The 18999-nt window shown below is 39.0% G+C and overlaps 4 protein-coding genes across 4 annotated transcripts in view; 1 reads left to right on the top strand and 3 right to left on the bottom strand.

The window, feature by feature from the left end:
• LOC100182775 (myosin-7) overlaps positions 1 to 7904 on the bottom strand; it is a 9357-nt gene extending 1453 nt beyond the window's left edge. The window contains exons 1-25 of the mRNA XM_018815000.2: positions 7797 to 7904; positions 7417 to 7544; positions 7054 to 7152; positions 6375 to 6518; positions 5919 to 6075; positions 5721 to 5748; positions 5390 to 5489; positions 5200 to 5301; positions 5084 to 5147; positions 4928 to 5026; positions 4532 to 4635; positions 4234 to 4372; positions 3828 to 3976; positions 3546 to 3665; positions 3289 to 3459; positions 2946 to 3125; positions 2525 to 2657; positions 2234 to 2319; positions 1975 to 2180; positions 1648 to 1908; positions 1240 to 1495; positions 971 to 1052; positions 667 to 827; positions 189 to 365; positions 9 to 41 (exon numbers count right to left, since the gene is read on the bottom strand). Of these exons, the coding sequence (XP_018670545.1) occupies positions 9 to 41; positions 189 to 365; positions 667 to 827; positions 971 to 1052; positions 1240 to 1495; positions 1648 to 1908; positions 1975 to 2180; positions 2234 to 2319; positions 2525 to 2657; positions 2946 to 3125; positions 3289 to 3459; positions 3546 to 3665; positions 3828 to 3976; positions 4234 to 4372; positions 4532 to 4635; positions 4928 to 5026; positions 5084 to 5147; positions 5200 to 5301; positions 5390 to 5489; positions 5721 to 5748; positions 5919 to 6075; positions 6375 to 6518; positions 7054 to 7152; positions 7417 to 7524 (3159 nt within the window). The 5' untranslated portion in view covers positions 7525 to 7544; positions 7797 to 7904. The remainder of the gene's footprint in view (positions 1 to 8; positions 42 to 188; positions 366 to 666; positions 828 to 970; positions 1053 to 1239; positions 1496 to 1647; positions 1909 to 1974; positions 2181 to 2233; positions 2320 to 2524; positions 2658 to 2945; positions 3126 to 3288; positions 3460 to 3545; positions 3666 to 3827; positions 3977 to 4233; positions 4373 to 4531; positions 4636 to 4927; positions 5027 to 5083; positions 5148 to 5199; positions 5302 to 5389; positions 5490 to 5720; positions 5749 to 5918; positions 6076 to 6374; positions 6519 to 7053; positions 7153 to 7416; positions 7545 to 7796) is intronic.
• Positions 7905 to 8875: 971 nt separating this feature from the next.
• On the top strand, positions 8876 to 10671 carry LOC100177054. Its single transcript, XM_002126822.5, has 4 exons — positions 8876 to 9735; positions 9791 to 9901; positions 10147 to 10219; positions 10275 to 10671. The coding sequence occupies exons 1-4, from the start codon at positions 9029 to 9031 to the stop codon at positions 10617 to 10619; spliced, it is 1236 nt and encodes a 411-aa protein (XP_002126858.1). The 5' UTR covers positions 8876 to 9028; the 3' UTR covers positions 10620 to 10671.
• A 9-nt stretch (positions 10672 to 10680) lies between these two features.
• LOC100181798 (ras-like protein family member 11A) lies at positions 10681 to 15687 on the bottom strand. Its single transcript, XM_002126941.5, has 5 exons — positions 15516 to 15687; positions 15203 to 15373; positions 12123 to 12179; positions 11990 to 12066; positions 10681 to 11696 (listed from the first exon to the last, which is right to left on the bottom strand). Exons 2-5 carry the CDS (start codon positions 15351 to 15353, stop codon positions 10746 to 10748), a joined length of 1236 nt encoding a protein of 411 aa, XP_002126977.1. The 5' UTR covers positions 15354 to 15373; positions 15516 to 15687; the 3' UTR covers positions 10681 to 10745.
• Positions 15688 to 16496: 809 nt separating this feature from the next.
• The window catches only part of LOC100187283 (DENN domain-containing protein 5B-like), a 7832-nt gene continuing 5329 nt past the window's right edge, over positions 16497 to 18999 (bottom strand). Inside the window, exons 17-25 of the mRNA XM_026837821.1 lie at positions 18908 to 18999; positions 18578 to 18726; positions 18286 to 18396; positions 17962 to 18104; positions 17703 to 17906; positions 17403 to 17536; positions 17278 to 17344; positions 16841 to 17009; positions 16497 to 16770 (exon numbers count right to left, since the gene is read on the bottom strand). The exon at positions 18908 to 18999 is cut by the window's right edge and continues 29 nt beyond it. Coding sequence (XP_026693622.1) covers positions 16624 to 16770; positions 16841 to 17009; positions 17278 to 17344; positions 17403 to 17536; positions 17703 to 17906; positions 17962 to 18104; positions 18286 to 18396; positions 18578 to 18726; positions 18908 to 18999 — 1216 coding nt within the window. The 3' untranslated portion in view covers positions 16497 to 16623. The remainder of the gene's footprint in view (positions 16771 to 16840; positions 17010 to 17277; positions 17345 to 17402; positions 17537 to 17702; positions 17907 to 17961; positions 18105 to 18285; positions 18397 to 18577; positions 18727 to 18907) is intronic.

The raw sequence follows: 18999 nt of genomic DNA, 5'->3' as shown, positions 1-18999 counted from the left end.
TCCATTCGTATTTTCTTCTCTTGTTCTAACGAGGCTTCGAGCTGGGACGTATAAGTGTTGTTATGTAATATATATAATGTTGATCCCCCATATCTTATATAATACACATTTTGGGAAGTAGAAACCTGGCTTATACCTCAGGCATGCCATAGAACCACACATAGAATATTAACCAAATAACAACTCACATCATCTACTTGTTGTTCCAATTTACTTTTATGTTTCGACAAACTGTTAACTTTATCTTCCTCCTGCTGAAGATCGTCTAAAGTTTGCTGGTGCGCCTCCTGGAGAGATTTCTTTTCTTTGTTTGAACGTTCCAGACTTTCCTCCAACGTTGAAACTTCTTCATTCAAGTTTTTAACCTTCAACAAACACATCAAGTTATCGAATATATAAGATATATTTATATGGGTGGCGATGGCAACCTCATCATGTTTGGGTTAACATCAAAAATATGAATCCATTTCCAACTTGTACAACCCCTATAACCCAAGCTTTAAACCTTTCAATTAAGATAAGCCTGCACGAACAACCCAGAGGTTTACACAAACGAAATATAGGTGTTGACAAGAATATAATTCAACAAATAACAGACAAAATTCTTATTCAGTGCAATGTTTTCCCACCTTTGCATCAACACACCCCCACACGCACCCCCCCCACCTTATTCTCAGTTGCGTGCTTCTCCTTTTCCACTTTAGCCAACGTCAACTCCAAATCATCGATATCTTTCTTCAACTCCGAACATTCATCTTCAAGTTTCCGTTTCTTTGACAAAATATCGTTGTTCGCTTCCTCCTCATCTTCCAAACGCTCCGATAAATCTAACGATTCAACAAAATATATGGTTTGTGGGAAAGGCGACGAACATGAATTGTTGAAATTTACAGTCAGGAGCGTTTTACTCAACGGATCAAATATGTGAACATCATCATTTAGATGCAGTCTGTAACTACAAACCACCCACCTTTAAGTTTGGATTCCATTTCAACTTTAGACTTGATAAGTTGGTCACATCTATCTTCGGCATCTTGAAGGTTTTCTTGTTCCTTTAAATTAACACAAAAAAAACATTTTGTTTAAACCCATTGGAAAAGTCACTAAAATACCAAAATCTACCAAGTTACTCTGTGTTTCTATGGATGCAAGCCCCAAACCCCCAACTCACAGCATTAAGTTAAAGCCCCAAACCCCCAACTCACAGCATTAAGTTAAAGCCCCAAACCCCCAACTTACAGCATTAAGTTGGAGCACAAGATCATTCTTGTCCTGAATCAACGAGACTTGCGAATCTTCCAACTCTTGCCTTCTTTTCTTCTCTCGTTCATAATTTTCCTCAAGGTCGGCTTTTTCTTTCTCTATTTGTTCCATCTCCTTGGCGTTCTCGGCCGATTTAAGAAGTGGTTTGATCTTAAACATCAATCGCATCCACACCCAGTTACGAACGGCGAGATACGCACGTATGTTTGCTTGGATCAACGAGCATGCTTGTCTAATGGAATGTTATGATTTATAATAAAATATAAGAATTTAGTTGAATGTGGAATTAAGAATACAAAAAATACAATTGCTTGAAACAAAACTAACTTAATTCCGGGGTTGGCCTGCCCACCCTGCCACCCCAGGTTTGGCGCTTATCCTTACTTTCGTTCTAACATCTTCTTAAACTCGACCCTCATCTGCTTTCCCCTCCCCCTCGATTGCATTCTCGTGATTATGATCGTCAACCTTTCATCTCTCATATCTTCTAGCGTTCCCAACATTCCAGCTTTGAAGAATATCTTAGTGTTGCCGAATCTATATTGCGCAACATCCAGTTCCAGTGATGCCATCAACTTTTCCGTGGCTTTCTTGCTGTCGAGGAATTGTCCGTCGGGGATCGATGCCGGGTTTAATATTCGATACCTAGGGTTGGTGATAACAGATGTTGTTGAAAGTTTAAATATTCGAAATATGATATCCATGTTTTACCTTTGTTTAAACTCGGCGTAGAGGATCCTGCTCGGGAATCCTTTCCTGCAAATCCTAATTCCCTCCAACACACCGTTACACCTAAGTTGGTGCAACGTCAGCGCGTTGTCCAAATATCCCGGCTTTTTCATCTCGTTGGGAATAATGCAACGCACGAAGTGTGGTTGAGTGGAACGGAGGTTCGTCATCAAACGGTTCAATGATTCCTGAATAATGGACATTGTTATGTATGTTATAATGGTGTGTGATGTCATAATACCCGATGTAACGACGACACGGTTTGAAACGAACCCCCTTTCTGTCTCCGACCCCCTCCCTTGCCTGACGACTTCTTGTTCGCCATCGCTGTGGGACAAACAACAACAACAACTTGTTTATCATTGCCATCATATTGCAATAAACAATGCAACAGATGTTCATCCTTTACAAAAACCATTTACTCGACAATTACTTTCACACTTGACTACGTGAGTGTTTTTGTGGTTGGCTGACCATTGAGACAGCAACCCCCAACACCCCCCAACCCCAACAACCCCCGCCACACCCCTACCTTCCTCCGGAGATACATAACTCTCCCATATCATTGCCAACACCTTCAGCGACGACTTTTTATAAAGCGCAACGACCGAGTTATTCAGCGGATCCTTGTTTTTCTCCAACCAACCACTGATGTTGTAACCAACCTGGTAACGTGGTGTGTTAACACTGATGTTGCAATCATGTTGTTACAGCCAATCCATGCATATACACTATGTTGGTTACAACCCAAACGGTGATGTATCGTCCAACGAATGTCGTCACAAGCGGAATCTCCCAAACAACTAACATCATCAGTCTGTTATGCCAACGTTGTATTTACATAAATAATTATCTTTCTAGCTTATTTATGCTGCTGTAACAGAGTTATTTGTTTCACATACAACATACTCACTGTCGTTATGTTTAATCATAATATTGCGCAACCAACTTACGATTCCAGCGTAATGAATAAGTTCGAAATGAGCTTCGAACTTCCTCTTTATCTGCGGCCGAGGCTTGATGAAGTTGTTCGATTTCCCAAGATGGTTCATGTAAAGTTTCTCCTTAAACGTTAGATCGGTAGCTTTGGGAAACATACATTCCTCCTCAAGGATGGACATGATGCCTAGGGGCTGAGGGTGGGTTGTATTAATATATAATATGAATACTTTGGGTGAGGTCCGATATAGACTTAAAACATGCGTCGTATTTCTTTTGCAATCAAAGAGATCAAAACAAGCTTATGTATGAAGAAACACAAAATTAAGTTTCAATAGAATTATATGTTATCCTAACTTTTTCAATAAGTTCGATACAAGCTTGAAGATCGAGACCAAAATCGATGAAAACCCAATCAATTCCCTCCCGCTTGTATTCTTCTTGTTCCAATACGAACATGTGATGATTGAAGAATTGTTGAAGCTTTTCGTTCGTGAAGTTAATACACAGTTGCTCGAAGCTGTTGAACTATATATGGTTTCTATGGTTATTATTGTTGGTAACTAAACAAACCCACATTATATTGACACCTATTATACAACAACAGAACTCACATCAAATATTTCAAACCCAGCGATATCGAGGACGCCGATGAAGAAACTTCGTGGCAACCTCGTGCTTAATGTTTCGTTGATTCGTTTCACCAACCAGTTGAATAGCTTCTCGTAAACCGCCTAATATAAATATATAGGTCGGTTAGGGTAGGTTGGTATGGATGTGTTATGGGTGGCTACATTAAATGTATCAACACCCTAGTTTTAAACTTAAACCAGCTTTTACTCTGGTGTTACGTGTCTATACAAACAAGCAGAGTCCTTCAACCATCACTTCATCACCTTGGACAGCGCACCAGTGGAGTAGTAGCATTGTTGCACGGTTTGTCCTTTAGTAACGTAATCGTTTCCAACTCTAACCCTCGGTGAAAGGATGGATTTCACGAATTCTGCGGAATTTATCCCGAGCAGGTAGGTCACTTTATCGGCATCTAGTGTTTGTGAAGATTAAACAAAGTTTAGACGAATTTTTTATACGAGACGGCGAGACGCCAATGAAGACAATCATTCAAACATTGGGTATTTTTCAACAATATTTTAAAATTTTTATAAAGAGAGGTTAAAATAAACATTACACAAGCCAAATGAAACCTCTTGCATCCAGGAATATTACATAACACTGTTACTATTCACCAAGTTACACGAATATCATGACAAAACAACCAGAACCCCCCAAACATCAACGAACCTTCCGTTCCATCGGCTTCCGCTTGCTCCTCACGGGGTTTTTGTTTGAACTTCATGTTTCCCGTGTGCATAATCGAGCCCATGATGCGATAAATCCCGTTCTTCTCGTCTTGCGAGAAACCCAGCACGTCAAACGCTGTCTGTATAGTGGGTTAGCATGGGGTGTGTGCTATCATGTATGTTATGAACACAGTATTAAGTGTATGAACCATGTTACCCTCGCACCCTTCACCCAATAACCACAGTATGGTTTGTCCCCAATACCCCCCAAACCCCTTAAACCCCCAACACCAACTTACGTCCGTAGCATTCAACTCATCGGCATCGTCGATGCTCGCCACTGCCACGTCACCTTGCGACATGTATTTGTAATCGTACGGATCGGTCGTTATCAGAAGGTTCTCTGGAATAATGGGGTTGGTATGATGTCACAATGAGGTTGGTATGATGTCACAATGGGGTTGGTATGATGTCACAATGGGGTTGGTATGATGTCACAATGAGGTTGGTATGATGTCACAATGGGGTTGGTATGATGTCACAATGGGGTTGGTATGATGTCACAATGGGGTTGGTATGATGTCACAATACAATGTTAATTTATCTTAAATACGATATCGAAGATCAAATTAATTAAAACAACAAAAAGAAGGAATTAGTAGCAAAACGACGGTCGTTAAAACCAACACCCTCACCCAGCAGTTCGGGTTTAGCTCCCGATATAATTTGGTAGAAAATATGGAACCCTCGTTCGCCTGGTTGTTGAAAGATAACGCGCGATTTCTCCAGTAGGTCTGTATGATGTCATTAGTATTACTATGACGTCACACACATTATGACATCATACTTACATGTCTCTATATCACCAGAAGCGAGCTTTCCTGTTGTTCCAAAATGAATCCGAATAAATTTGCCCTGAAACAACAACCATGAACGAACATCAACAACCGTTACAAACCAAACTCACAAATCTCGATGAATTATCGTTTCTTATCGTCTTGGCGTTACCGAAAGCTTCCATGGCTGGGTTGGCTTGGATGATTTGGTCTTCAAGCGTGCCTTTAGTACTCTATATATAAGATGTCTATGTTATAGTATATGATATCTATGTTATAATATAAGATATCCATGTTATACCCCCCATAGAAACAATATACCTTCCCATCTTCCACCTTTGCGTCACCCAAAGCAGCAACCGTAGCAAAATATTGAATCACTCGTTTCGTGTTCACTGTTTTCCCTGCCCCCGATTCACCTCTGTGATGTCATAATCAATTCAATTACATCACAATTAACTCAATAACATCCTTTCCCGTCTTATGAAATTTATTTTAATTTAAAATTGGTAGAATTAGAGTTAGGGCAAACGCGATATTTAGTTTTTTGCGTTTAAATTCATTATTTTAGCAGCTGCGCCATCGACCTTAATTAACATGAATTGTTTTTTACATCAATCATAGTTTACATGGTTGCATCAGTTTAACTTACGTGATGAGCATAGATTGATTTTCGCGATCTGCAAAACAAACATCCGGTTACAAAGATATGTTGGATAGTGCAAAGGATTGTTCTCACATCCGTGTATTTATGTTCGAATGTTTAGATAAATATTGTATGAAATATAAACAGATCTTATAACAGAATGTGACAAGTATACATTCAACATATATTCAAACAACAACTTACTTCGCAACATATCATTATAAGCATTATCAGCGATGGAGAAAATATGGGGCGGCATCTCCGCTCTTCGTTTCCCTTTATAGCAACCCACAACGTATGTTTCGTAGACAGGGAGGAGTTTGTACGGGTTGATCGTGACACAGAACAAACCAGAGTAGGTCTGCGGGAGATATCTAAAGTTAACTAACGTATAAATGATTCATGTATGATTTCTCATCAACTCTATGTTGAAGATTCTTTACCATGTGTTCTATGGCCCATTACCCCAACACCCAGGGTGCTGCCCCATGAACCTCACCAAATGTTGAAGCTTGTTGTTCCCCGAAGGTAGGTGACAAGGGCTTTAATGGTCATGGATGAGAGATCTTCCCTTGACAGCTCGGCCAAGGTTAGATACTACCAGTTATCGTCCACATAGAAACAACATACATAAAACAAGAAACAATAATCACAACTTACATAAATGAGAAACTTTTCGTATCTTAGTTTGAGGTTATTAAGCACAGATGGTTCGTTAAGATACGTCATGTTCGCCATGTCTTCAATGAGGGTGAACTTGGGAGGGTTTTGTTCATCGATGTTGTCTTCTTTAACATGAACTTCCTGCATTTCATGCTTTTATAAAGTAATGCTGACGTTGCTACAAAGGTATAATGTAATGTTGAAATCAATCAACGTTTTTGGCAGATGGCAGGAAAATGTTGGTGAAATAAAATTAACATTTTTACCAGAAGATTAATTCTGGTCAAATAAACAATATAAATTTAATAATTAGTTGTTTAAAACAGATGGATTGTATAAAGACAGTTCTTATCAATCACCCACATATTGGTGTTATCATAAACACTCAACATTCGGTGATTACTTGATGTTTAGCAGACGTTGGATGGTTATCTGTTGTGGCACGCATAGAGTGGTGTGTTTGGTTGATATGTATGTGGGGAGGGAATGTTGGCTACTGCATGTTAAGGGGCGGTACAGACTTTGTGATTGAATTAAAGCAAGTTAATTGGTTATAAATATTTTGTAACAGTTGGGGGCGATGGGGTAAAGTTGTATGCACTGAATTTATAAACAAACACCGCGCAGCATTGTTACAAAACAAACCAACAACATATAATCATGTCATGTGACTTACGTCCCCATTTTCCGCAAGAACGAGTTTGCAATCTTTTTTGTCGGAAGGTCCAATAATTTCCCCTTTGCGATAAACTACCTTTTTACACGGAATCCATACCTGTGATGTCATAATGATTATTTTGGTGTCATAATACAACGTGTGATGTCATAAGACAACGTGTGATGTCATAAGACAACGTCTGATATCATAATATAATGTGTGATGTCATAATACAATGTGTGAATCATGTGATGTCATAAAACTAACAAAATTAAAACAACAAATTATTCTATTATTACCAGACACAGTTAAACCTTGGAATAATCAGCGATAATTAATGCATTGACACCACGAACAATTATACCACACGGACACACTCACCGCTTTCTTCCCCACGAAAGGTTGCGACTGAATCTCCATCATATCTTTGGGATCTAACCTTAGATAACACGCTGCAGCTTTTGCTTGACTTGGATCCCAGGCCGCCATGGTAGATTTTTCACAGCAAACTAAATCAAACAATGTTTTATAAATTGGGTTGCCATTTATTGCATTGACACAACATGGTGTATTTGTTGCTTTGAATACAAAAGTGAAAACTAAATTTAAACCAAGAGAAAGAAACTAACAGCAAACGACAGTCGTTAACACAATAAACATTGTTAAGCGAGGATTAAACCAACATATATTGAACGTACAGTAAACAAAATATTAAAACCTTGCATAATATACAGTAGACAAACCATTATGACATCACAAACCTGTATCTTGTTAAACAATGCTTTGCAACTGTCTTCCACAATATGTGACATCACAATGCTTGACACCATTATATAGTGAGGATTGTCACTGATAAGATACAACCTCCACTTATATGGTGACACTGCTATGTATGATGTCATAATACCTATTATAAGAACACAACCAAACCTATTATTACATAAACTTATGAAGTGGCGTTGAATTTACAAAATTTCAAGGGTCGAACGGGTCAATTGCAAAAAGTAGAACTGTAGTTTTGTTGGAATATTTTAATCATGAATTGCTTTTACAATTTCAAGGGGGGTTGCTGCAACCTTTGTAAAATACTCTGGGTTAAGCTTGCAAACCACTCTATATGGTTATATACGTATTGTTACATACATTATATGTTTTACACGTACATACAATAAACATTTACATAAACTACACATAAGACTATTATGTTAATTATAATCTTAATTTGGGATTTTATAAGTGACTTATCCATGGTTGCCACTCCCATTTGTATATATTATATGTGGATAATCATAAGAAACAATCACGAAATTAAACTATTACACACATAAAAAGTTAAATAAATTATGCGTTAAAATGTATTAGGTCAGTTACACTTGTAATAATGGAGTGTGAAGCGAATGTAAATAAACAACAAAATACTTCAAGTTTAGTTGTTTCCATACAATTGTCGCCGTTTGTCAGTGACGTGACGACGTTCATTGTTGCGTTAATTATCACCTACTATGACATCACAGCTTTATCGCGAAAAACAATCAAAATTCGCGCGAAAGAAAAAAGTTTTGTTTGTTGTTTGTAGCAACTGCAAGAGGGCGCTAAAGATTAAACACAAATTTTATCGATTTACCGGGGAGTTAGATATAAATTATTCACATTTGCGAATGGCTGGGTATTATGAACCTTCGTGTGCAGAGCAGCTGTGTAGTTGGTTTATCAGCAGGTCGGGAAGTCTGTCGTTTATCTTTAGTGCGTTATAACGACTGTCGTGTAAGTTACTTCTACTTCCTACAAAGTTTACCAGAAACTTAAAGATGGTTTAACAGCCACGTTTGTAAACAATGTTGTTTTATTTATTTTATCTGCGTGTTTTAACGACTATCGTTTAGTAGCTATATTCTGTCTTTTCGTTATATGATCTTTGTTTTTCGCCACCATAATCTCAACAATTCTATAAAGTTATTAATATTTTACAGTTTTAAGTTGTTTAGGTTTAATAATGGAAAACACCAAACCAAGATGGCGACGTCTACCTCGACCATCCAGTTCGAACTTGAAACAAATGTTCAAGTCAGTTTGTAAAACCGACGATAAAACATTGACGCCGAGGTTCACGGAAATATCGCGTTCGCCCAATATTACGTATAGAAGGAAGAAAAGAACCAAGCATTATGACGCCACTGAAACATCGGTGAACCAATATGACGTCATAGATACAAAATCCGTCATGCAGAACTCTCCTCAAGTCACGTGTGTTAAACCAACCAATCAAAAGTTGCCTAAACCTCGACTGCCACCATGCGGTAGCCCTGCATCGATAATAACCACCGATAGTGGTCGCATCTCTCTTGAAAGGTCACCCGAGGTCACCTGTCAATCACACCAAGTACCATTATCTACATATTATGACGTCATAGATGGAAAACAGACCACCGAAAGAGCGCGTCGCGTTCTATTAAAAGAAACAACTAATTCTAAAATACCAAAGTCATCTTGCACTTATGACGTCACAGACACAAGATTCCAGTATCCCGATAAGTTATCGTCTGTGACGTCACACACAGAGACAATAGAAGTTTGTGACAATGGAACAGAGGATCATTATGACGAACAATGCGACATGGATTCATCTGTTTGCAGCTTGGTGTCGCTAGTAAGCGAGTCTACGTCAGAACATAGAAATAATATAAAACCGGATGTGAGGAGGTTAGTCACGTGGTGTGTGTGGTAATGACGTGATGATGACGTAATTATGACGTAGGAGATCACCTGGTTGGACGAGGAATCGATCTTTCTTCCTCAGGATGACGGAGAACAGGAGGAAGCAACACAAGAGGGCGTGGGAGAGCACCAAGTCGTTGACAAATGAAAGGTTGGTGACGTCATATATTAAAGGTGTAAATATAGGACAGTAGGGACATCGGGGTAAGATGGGTAGTGTTAACACATAATATTCCATATTTACCGATCGTGTTTTAACAATTACCAACTCTCTTTTGGAGTCGTGAGGATACGGTTTAATAATTCTGTAAATATTCTTTGTTTGCAACCAAATGTGACGATAAACCATGTCCCATCTTACCCCTTATATAAACCATCTTACCCCTTACATCGTAGATTTCCTGTGATATCGAAGAACGAACAACTTGCCAATGAGATGGAAGAACTACGTCACATCATTGAAATGCAGGTAATGACGTCATATACACGTCACGTATTAAGTCACTACTCGTTACATCACACAGGAATCTGAAATTGAATTGTTACAAGCGGAAGTCAAGACGACACGTCATAATAACGACGATTGTTCAAACAATGAGGTGACTATGACGCAACTACAACGTGATCAATCCAACCAATCAACGACGAGCAACATAGAAACCAAGCTTACCTCCGAATCCGCACGGTGGAGCAACATAGCAACCGCGTCAACGCAAACCGAACAAACGTCACGTCACAATAACTTCAGATATTACGTGAAACGTAGCATTGTCTACGTCATACCAACCTTTCTATTGTATCAAACAATCATCAATAATGACGTCATAAACCTGTTTAACAATCATCGATTGTTCTTTAACAATGAATAGTGACGTAACAGTGAAACTTCTTCAAATAAATAATCATTCAACTGTGACGTAATAATCATTGCTTGGTGGTGACACTATGACGTCACAATTAACATTTATTACGAAATAAAAATTTTGATCACGTGATCAGTATGTTGAAGTAATGGCGGGAAAATATGATTGCGGGTATGACGTCACAATACTAGCATTGTTGTCACGTGACTGGGGGGACGAATCGGAATCGCTTCTCGTCCCTTCGAAACTTTCAAATATTTGTTTGTTGGAGGGACTTATTGAACCGTTTAGTGACGTAATTGATGACGTAGTGGATGACGATGATACGTCATCACGTTCATGCATCGCCTTACTGAACACATTATCAACGCTGAGAGCTTTTGATAGTGGCGTCCTTCGTGGGGTGGCGGGGGGGTTGAAACCACCCACCACAGCGTTACGTCGTCGCCGTCGCGGTTCGTCGCTGACTTCGCTTTCCTCTGTCTCAACTTCCGGGATTCGTGGAATATTCCGCGTCACCTCGTCGATCCGGTCATCATCCCTCGAGTAGAAGTCCTTGGAATACTTGATGAGTCCGCTTGCTAGAGATTGTCGTCTCAATGTATTAGCGAGGCTGGTAACGACATTATGCGGGCTGTGACGCCATGTATCGCATGCGCACGAGTTCGAATTCAACACCGGTATCTTATCCTGGATCCTGTATGAAAACTTTCGCCGCTGACTGCTAGATGGCGATCGAGGGCTTCTCTTTGAAAACTCCCGCCACAAATCCTCAAACACCTCACCCGCTTCATACATCGACTCTTTTACCGATATTTCGCGGAAGATATGGCACCTCAAGTCCCGCGCACGCTCCCTTCCTTCCTCGATGCTAATAATCCGCTCATGGTCCGCCAGATCCGATTTATTCCCGACCAAACCCCAGCAAGGCGTGAAACTTAACCGAGATTTCGAATGTGCGTAACTCGCGACGAACTTCAATCGATCGAGTTCCACGAAACTATACTTGTCTGTTACGTCGTAGACGAATATAAAAGCTTCGCCCCATCGACATTTATCCTCCAACGCTAAAGATTCTTCGTCCTATAAACACAATGGTGAATAAATGTAACTTATTTATCCTCGCATGGCGGGGGGGCGACAGTTGTTATAACACTGGTGTTCTGTTCTATACACCTTGTGCCAGCTTTATGACTGACAATTTAGACAACCCATTAGTGATCACTGGGCTGGGGCCACATTTGTTGAATTTTCTGCACACCAACAATGGTAGCAGCATCAAGCCTTGAACCCATATTCTGCTGGTCTAGAGACAGACGCGCTAACCAGTGTGACGTCACAATACAATAATATACACGATTACACGTCACAACCACCTGTTGACCAGCAGTGTCCATTATTTCAAAGTTCACGACCTCGTCGTCAACCACCGCTGTGTGGCGGTAGATAGTTTCTAAACAAGGATGTTTGTTACGTCATAATACAAACAATATATTATGTCATAATTACCTAGATTTGGGTCGTAGTCGCCGATGAATCGCTTTGTTACGAATCGAACCGCCATCGCTGTAAAAGGGGAAGTAAAAGATTAAACAGAGGTTGGTTGTTAACACACGTTATAGGTTTAGTCGTGTTTATAATTGTTGAACTACAAAAGTGCAAACAAACATAGTTAGCGAAATACTTGGCTTACCTATGTCACACCAAAGTTCTCTAAACCGTATTTTAGTGCAACATGTTTAGACAATTAAACATAATTAACTTTAATTATTTCAGTGTAAAGTTGCAAAGATAATTCGATTTTCTTTGTACAACTATGCAAACACAAGGATTATATTCGTACATTCCTGCGGTGAGCTAACATTTGCAACCAAGGGTCACAATCTAAATCTAGAATCTTCCACGCTCTGGTGTAAATGCTACTTATTGTTGGTAAACAAAGGAGACAATAGCTGCATTATGACGTCACAGTGGCATCGTAAGCCGTGATTCTTAAGGTGATCCCATGACGTCATAATAACATAACCTAATTTATTTAAATTTTCAAATACGATATCAAAAATCAAATTATTTAAAACGACGAAGAGAATCAGCAACAAATCGACCGTCGTTAAACATGCTACTTGTAAATAAACATTAAAAATGTTACTTGTGACACACGAAGAACACCAGGTCAAAACCGTGGCTGGTAAACCTAACACACACATAGAAGTTTAAGCAGATAATATTGTACATTGTTATGACGTAAACACCCCAAACACCAACTTTCCCACTTAACCAATATTTAATTGACACCATACGTCACAGCTACGTCACAATCCTGTCAACTTTACCGCGATAATTAAGTTTCGTTGTTTCGTCATAAACATATCGACACTAGCGAACACTCGCTATTATGACGTTGATGTTATCGACAATGGAAGTTAATGGACACGTGATCACTAATTATTCTGACCTTTCGTGACGTAATGAACCAAAGTAGGTTTTAATTAATAGTTGATGCGGCCAAAGTGTTTGGGCAACCATAGTTGGGTAAATGGTTCTCCACATGGCTGGTAATATAGACAACCTATTAGTGACCACTGGGTTGGAGCGATTGGAGCCACAGCGAACCAGGGACATCGTGTTTATGGTGGGGAGAAAGTGACATCACAGAGGCTTGTATTAAGCTCACAATCGGCTTTATTTGGTAACAATCACTCAAACAATGGGTTTTACACGGAAAAAATCACTTCAACAATGCCCATTATCACGCATGAGGGAATTAACCAAAACAACGGTTTCAGATTTCCATTGATTGCCTAACAAGATCGTTTGTGACGTAATAAGTTGTAATATGAAGCTCCAGTCAATATTGAAACCTCATAATCGCTACGCGGTTGCCGCGATTTCACATTCCTTCTACTAATCGATTGTGACGTCATAATATTAGAATTGCCGCGGATACTACAACAATCGTGCAAAACACTCTCCCATTGTTACAGGTTTATATTTTAAACCATATATATTACTGTGGGGCAAGATACCATTAGTACATAATATCCCATGTTTCCCGATCGTGTTTTAACATTAACAACCCTTTATGGGAGTCTTGAGGATGCGGTTTTATAAATCTGTGAAGATTATTTGTTTACTATCAAAATAACCTACTATGACGTAACCTCAAAGTCAACGATGCGTATAATCCACACCACGTGACTTGTAATCCAAATTAATCTCATGCTCACCTGTCAATCAAAATATCGAAGAGAAAATCTTTGATTGTCATTTTGATCATGTATTATGACGTCATAATGCACATGATGAACAATTGATGTCGCGATTCAAACGCGTCGACACCATTGTCATATCACGACAACATGTTTGTGACGTCATGATGTAATGAACGTTATTTGAGAAACTTGAAATTCGAGACTTTGGATTGTCGTTAATACAAGCGATTATGACGTCATAAACCACTAAACAAGCAAAACGCGCGATAGCGAAACCATTTTTTTTGAAAATTTATTTAAACTTTTGATTTTTTGAAAAGATTAAAAAATTTGCCGTCTCGTTCAACTCATTGTTACGTAGATAAATAAATAAAGTTGTTTGTGACATCACAGATCAACCGCCTGACTTAGTTTGTGACGTCACAGGATATCATTGTTACGCTTGTACATGTTACGCGTTTTAACTTTGTATCGAACGCGGAAGACGCGAAAAGTCTTCGTTTAAATACTTGCGGGGAACTTTGCGAGGAACTAATTTCCGAAATTTTAAGCGAAAACTGAAATTAAATTCAAAGTTTTTGGAATTTTGTTCAAAGTACAGACTACTGAATACAGTGATACACAATGATATGGGGTTATTCAACCCTGTGTTTTCAACTAAACGTATATTGGGTTCGGCGGCCACGCTTTCGCTATTTCGTATTCGAAGAAATTATGTGTTTTTGCGCAAACATTGACAAAATAACTTTCGATATATTCACCCGCGGATGAATCAAACCGCTATAATAGCGCATGGCGCCGTGTTGTCGATCCAACATTGTAACTACATAATATGTCTTCTACTTAAACATCACTTGTAGTAAAACCTCGAACCAACTCCGCAACTTGAGACACAACGACACGTGTTTACGAACAATCGCTAACATCACGTGATTCAAAGGTTTGATTTCAAATTAAATCGCGTCAAACGCGACTTTTTGACGAACTTGCGACGGTTTCATTGTTATCTCATAATATATGATTGTATACGTCATAATGACAAGATAATTTGGCGCTAAAATTATGTCAATTAGCCAAATAAGGTCACGTGGGTAAAATTCCAAGTATTTAATTGGCTCACCGCAAACACGTGACACACCTTCATTGTTTCATAACAAACGTGATAGTGCGGGCGTGAAATCGCACTGTGACGTCATATTAGACCTAACAAAGACAAGTTGCTAACGTAATAAAGTCGATGCAAACGGGAAGTGACGACAGAATCAAAGTTTAAATACCCCTATGACGTCATCAATGGAGATACGGTGGTTAAGTTTGTTAAGCTAATATGACGTCATACAGGCCAGACAAGCGCGATTATAAGAACACAAAGTTCACCTGTTTTACCGACGCCACCAGCTCCCAGCACCACAACACGGATAGACCTCGGAAAACTTTGTGAAGATAAACTTCGACGAATGGAGTTGGGGCGAGGTAAGTTGGCTAGGGCGGAACTTACAGAGATGGCTCGTCCACGTTGAATGTTCATGTTTCAACTAAACTTTGCATCTATTGAGATATAAACCGAGTGATAAACTGTCGCCGTAGGCACAAACTAACAACACCTTAAATGACTAACTGACAAAGTCTGTCCATCACAATAATAAACTACCATAAAGTTACAAACCATGCAATACTGACACACACTTACTGTGTGCAAACACCTTGCCACACCTGCTACCAAATAAATCCCACACTACTGCCAAAGCCGCCGCATCACGACAGTTCTGCCTTTTTCTCAAATTTCGATTTACAGCCAAAATTTCAAAGCGTAATTATTGGTCCAATTACTTTGCGCGTCGTTGCAACAAAATGAAACAATTCTAATGATTGACAATGGGCGGGAACATAAAATAGTTTTCTGAAAAACACCCGTTTAAAGTGATTTAAATACTTAATCAAAATATCTCTTTGAAGTAAATTTCGAACACAGCTTGTTTACGTTGTTAAGTTTTATTAAATATTTAATAAATTTTGTACGAACTAAATTAATAGCTTCACTCAATACTACCTAAAATCATATTTGAGACTTTCTCACGAATTTGAGCCTCTAGGTTCACTTAATAATATATCCACATATATCCTTTAATCATTTTCAACGTGGGTGTCATATAGTTAATGTATTTATTTTAATATCTGCAGATTTAAAACTATTTTAAACAAGATTTGAATATTCTTTCAGCAACCAGGCGTTAAATCCAATATTACGTAACAAACAATATTGTGATGAATGACATGCGACATAAAGTGGATTGTGATGTCATATTCACAACCATAACCGTGCCTTGCCATTGGTTGAATGAAATTTAAATCAAAACAAAATCGAAACTTTGCGCGTTTTCATTTCGACACGTGTTCATAAACACAAAAACCTATTTATTACCTTCATAAATAAACAAACAACATGCGTTTCAACTTATGCGCGATTCCAACTTTCCATTATGATGTCATAACGCGATTGACAATTTAGCTTAACAGCGACTTCTCGCGTACATCGTTTCAACGACATTTTTACCACTAGTTGCCGCCGTACACAATATTTAAACAAGGCTTTGGGGAGCGAATAAGCTTGTTACTTTCTAACAACCACAAGCGAGAACGAGGTGTTTCTTCCCAATATATATCTTTCAAATTATTCAATCACAAAAATTTATTGAAAATCGGCAAGAATCAGAATATTTTGAAACTAGGGGAATGTGAAACAATGGGAACATTATGATGTAATACTGGTATAATAATAATAATCAATGATGTCATAATTATGATATAAGTTTAGACTTCAATCCCCTGAACAACGAATCATCAACATTAAGTTTATATTCGTTTAACATCGAAAGTACTTGTGCCAGGAATGACACGGCAGAATTGTCCGACAAAAATGCTGATTCATCAAAATAATTGCTGGCCTGAAAGTTATAAATAATAAAAAGTTATTAAACTTAAAAATTTCAAAACTCTTATAAAGAACAAACCAACCTGGGCAAGAGAAGCAATCTTAGGAAGGCACACGGGCAGTAAATGCTGTTGAAGTGAAATACAAATAATCAGAACAAACATTTCATCTTTCCCCAAAGTGTGTTGAATGTTTGAAACACGATTGCAAAGCGAGCACATTAAGTCCATAGATACTTTCATCCGTTCAACACTATTATGAATATAAAGAGATGAATGAATGTAACTTGTTTATCCTCGTGTGGCGGGGAAACGACAGTCGTAATAACACGGGTGTTCTGTTTCATACATCTCGTGCCCGCTTGCAAGTTACCATGTATGTAATTTTGTGGGTGTTTTTGTTTCTGAATGGCTGACAATATTGACAATCCATTAGTGACCACTGGGTTGGAGCAATTGCTGTTAAGCATCTCGCTCAAGGACACATACGCCCACAGCAGCGTACACACTGACACACCCACCTCTCTTGACTTTGTACGATTGTTGTCTCATCATCTCGATTGTGATGTCGTCCATTGTTACGACTCCCTGTAATAATAACCCATTATGACATCATGATCCAATGTTATATGACATCACAACGTACCTAGAAACCAATCCCCCCCAACCTTGGTGTGTTGTTGTCTCGTATGTTGGGGGTTCGATGGTTGTTGTTGTTGGGGGTTTGATTGGTACAAGTTGCACCCCGCCACCAAAACATCCCATGCAAAAATTTTCTTTCTGTGGTTTGAATTCAACCAGAATGTTAATTAATATGTGGTTTAGACTTTATTTTGTTTCTTCGCTCTCGTTAACAAACGAAAAAGTTTACATAAGCGAAAAAACAGAGGAAACATTATATACATTAACATAGAAATCACAAACAAGTAACAACCATCCAACTTACTGAAACAATCCACCAGATTTAATTCCATGCGTGAAGACTTTGTTGATGGTTGCAACCAAGCCATCCACGAGTAACTTGGTGAAACTTGCAGGTGGTGGTGTATGGTTCGTCCTCACGTCATGTATGGGGTGATGTTGATACTTCACGATCGCGTTCACGTGTCGTCCCATGCGTTCCTGCAGTTCAGCTACACCCAATGCTGGTCTGTGATGTCATAGTGTTATTTGTGACATCATCATGTATGACATCATCAACTCACAGTTTGGTCGGTTCCTTAGATATCCTTGTAGAGAAATCATCAAAGTCTTGACCCCTACTCACAATATTGGACACAAGCAACCGTTCCAAACTATTGTCGTCGATTCCGCGCCCAATCCATCGATGGCACGGGAAGTGAAAGGTCTGGGGGGTTGGGGGGAATATCATAGCTTTATTGTATATGGTCGAGGTTCTTGCCGTTTAGACCAAAGTTGGACCAATACCTCCAACACCGTTGGTACTTATGCAATAAAACCTCAAGCCCCATAGTTTATATACAAGTTCAAAGTTCCATACACGTATAAGGAATACACCGTTACTATACCTGGTTAGTTATCTCATTCCTCACGACCACGCCACCCAACAACCACTTGGGAAGGATACCTGCGTTATCGTGCCCAACTACAAGAGTGGTCAACACTCCAAGGTTCTGGTGCTGTGAAAACATTGAAGTCTTACGTGATTGTTTGTTTGGTGATCTTACGTCATCACACACCAAGTCTCGTGGACGGCAGACATCAGATTACATGATAAATAATAATCAGAAGATCTCTCACATTTGAATAGCAACAACACCATACACAAATATACCCCACATCACCACTATAGACACCCACCATGAAAGTAAACTCCAAACACCCCCTTGGGACGTTAATAACATGCGTTGAAGATTTCTCGCCCGATATTTTCATGTAGACGTTCGCCGTGGTTTGCGACAAACCCGAGAACTGGCGACCGGGGAAAACCCATACTCGATACTCTGTCTCTATAAATATAGAACAAAGTTTGAATGAAACTTATTTGTCATAACGTGGCAACGTTATAACACGACTGTTCCATACACCTTATGCTAGCAGGTCAACAGACAACCAACCATTGTGCCGAGACACCAATAGTTAGGTAAAGTTGTTATACAAGCAAAACACAAATAAACAAATTATACGCACGTGTTTTGGTGAAGGCGTTTGTAAAACACTGGAAGTCAACGGCGTTCAACGAAAGTAAATGAAAGAGAAATTGTTCACGTTCGTCGTCGCAT

The sequence above is a fragment of the Ciona intestinalis genome, unplaced genomic scaffold (assembly GCF_000224145.3).
Source record: "Ciona intestinalis unplaced genomic scaffold, KH HT000023.2, whole genome shotgun sequence".
Lineage (NCBI taxonomy): Eukaryota > Metazoa > Chordata > Ascidiacea > Phlebobranchia > Cionidae > Ciona > Ciona intestinalis.
Note: the sequence above shows the minus strand (reverse complement) of the source record. Positions and strands in the feature narration are given on the sequence as shown.

What these genes read in the sequence shown, in the direction of transcription:
- LOC100177054 (XM_002126822.5), top strand. Translation starts at nt 9,029, where the DNA reads ATGGAAAACACCAAACCAAGATGGCGACGTCTACCTCGACCATCCAGT. An exon ending in ATAAAACCGGATGTGAGGAG is followed by an intron (nt 9,736 to 9,790) that starts GTTAGTCACGTG and finishes ATTATGACGTAG; the next exon opens with GAGATCACCTGGTTGGACGA. An exon ending in AAGTCGTTGACAAATGAAAG is followed by an intron (nt 9,902 to 10,146) that starts GTTGGTGACGTC and finishes CTTACATCGTAG; the next exon opens with ATTTCCTGTGATATCGAAGA.
- LOC100181798 (XM_002126941.5), bottom strand. Translation starts at nt 15,353, where the DNA reads ATGAACATTCAACGTGGACGAGCCATCTCTGTAAGTTCCGCCCTAGCC. An exon ending in CGACTACGACCCAAATCTAG is followed by an intron (nt 12,067 to 12,122) that starts GTAATTATGACA and finishes ATCCTTGTTTAG; the next exon opens with AAACTATCTACCGCCACACA. An exon ending in TGGACACTGCTGGTCAACAG is followed by an intron (nt 11,697 to 11,989) that starts GTGGTTGTGACG and finishes TTGTGTTTATAG; the next exon opens with GACGAAGAATCTTTAGCGTT.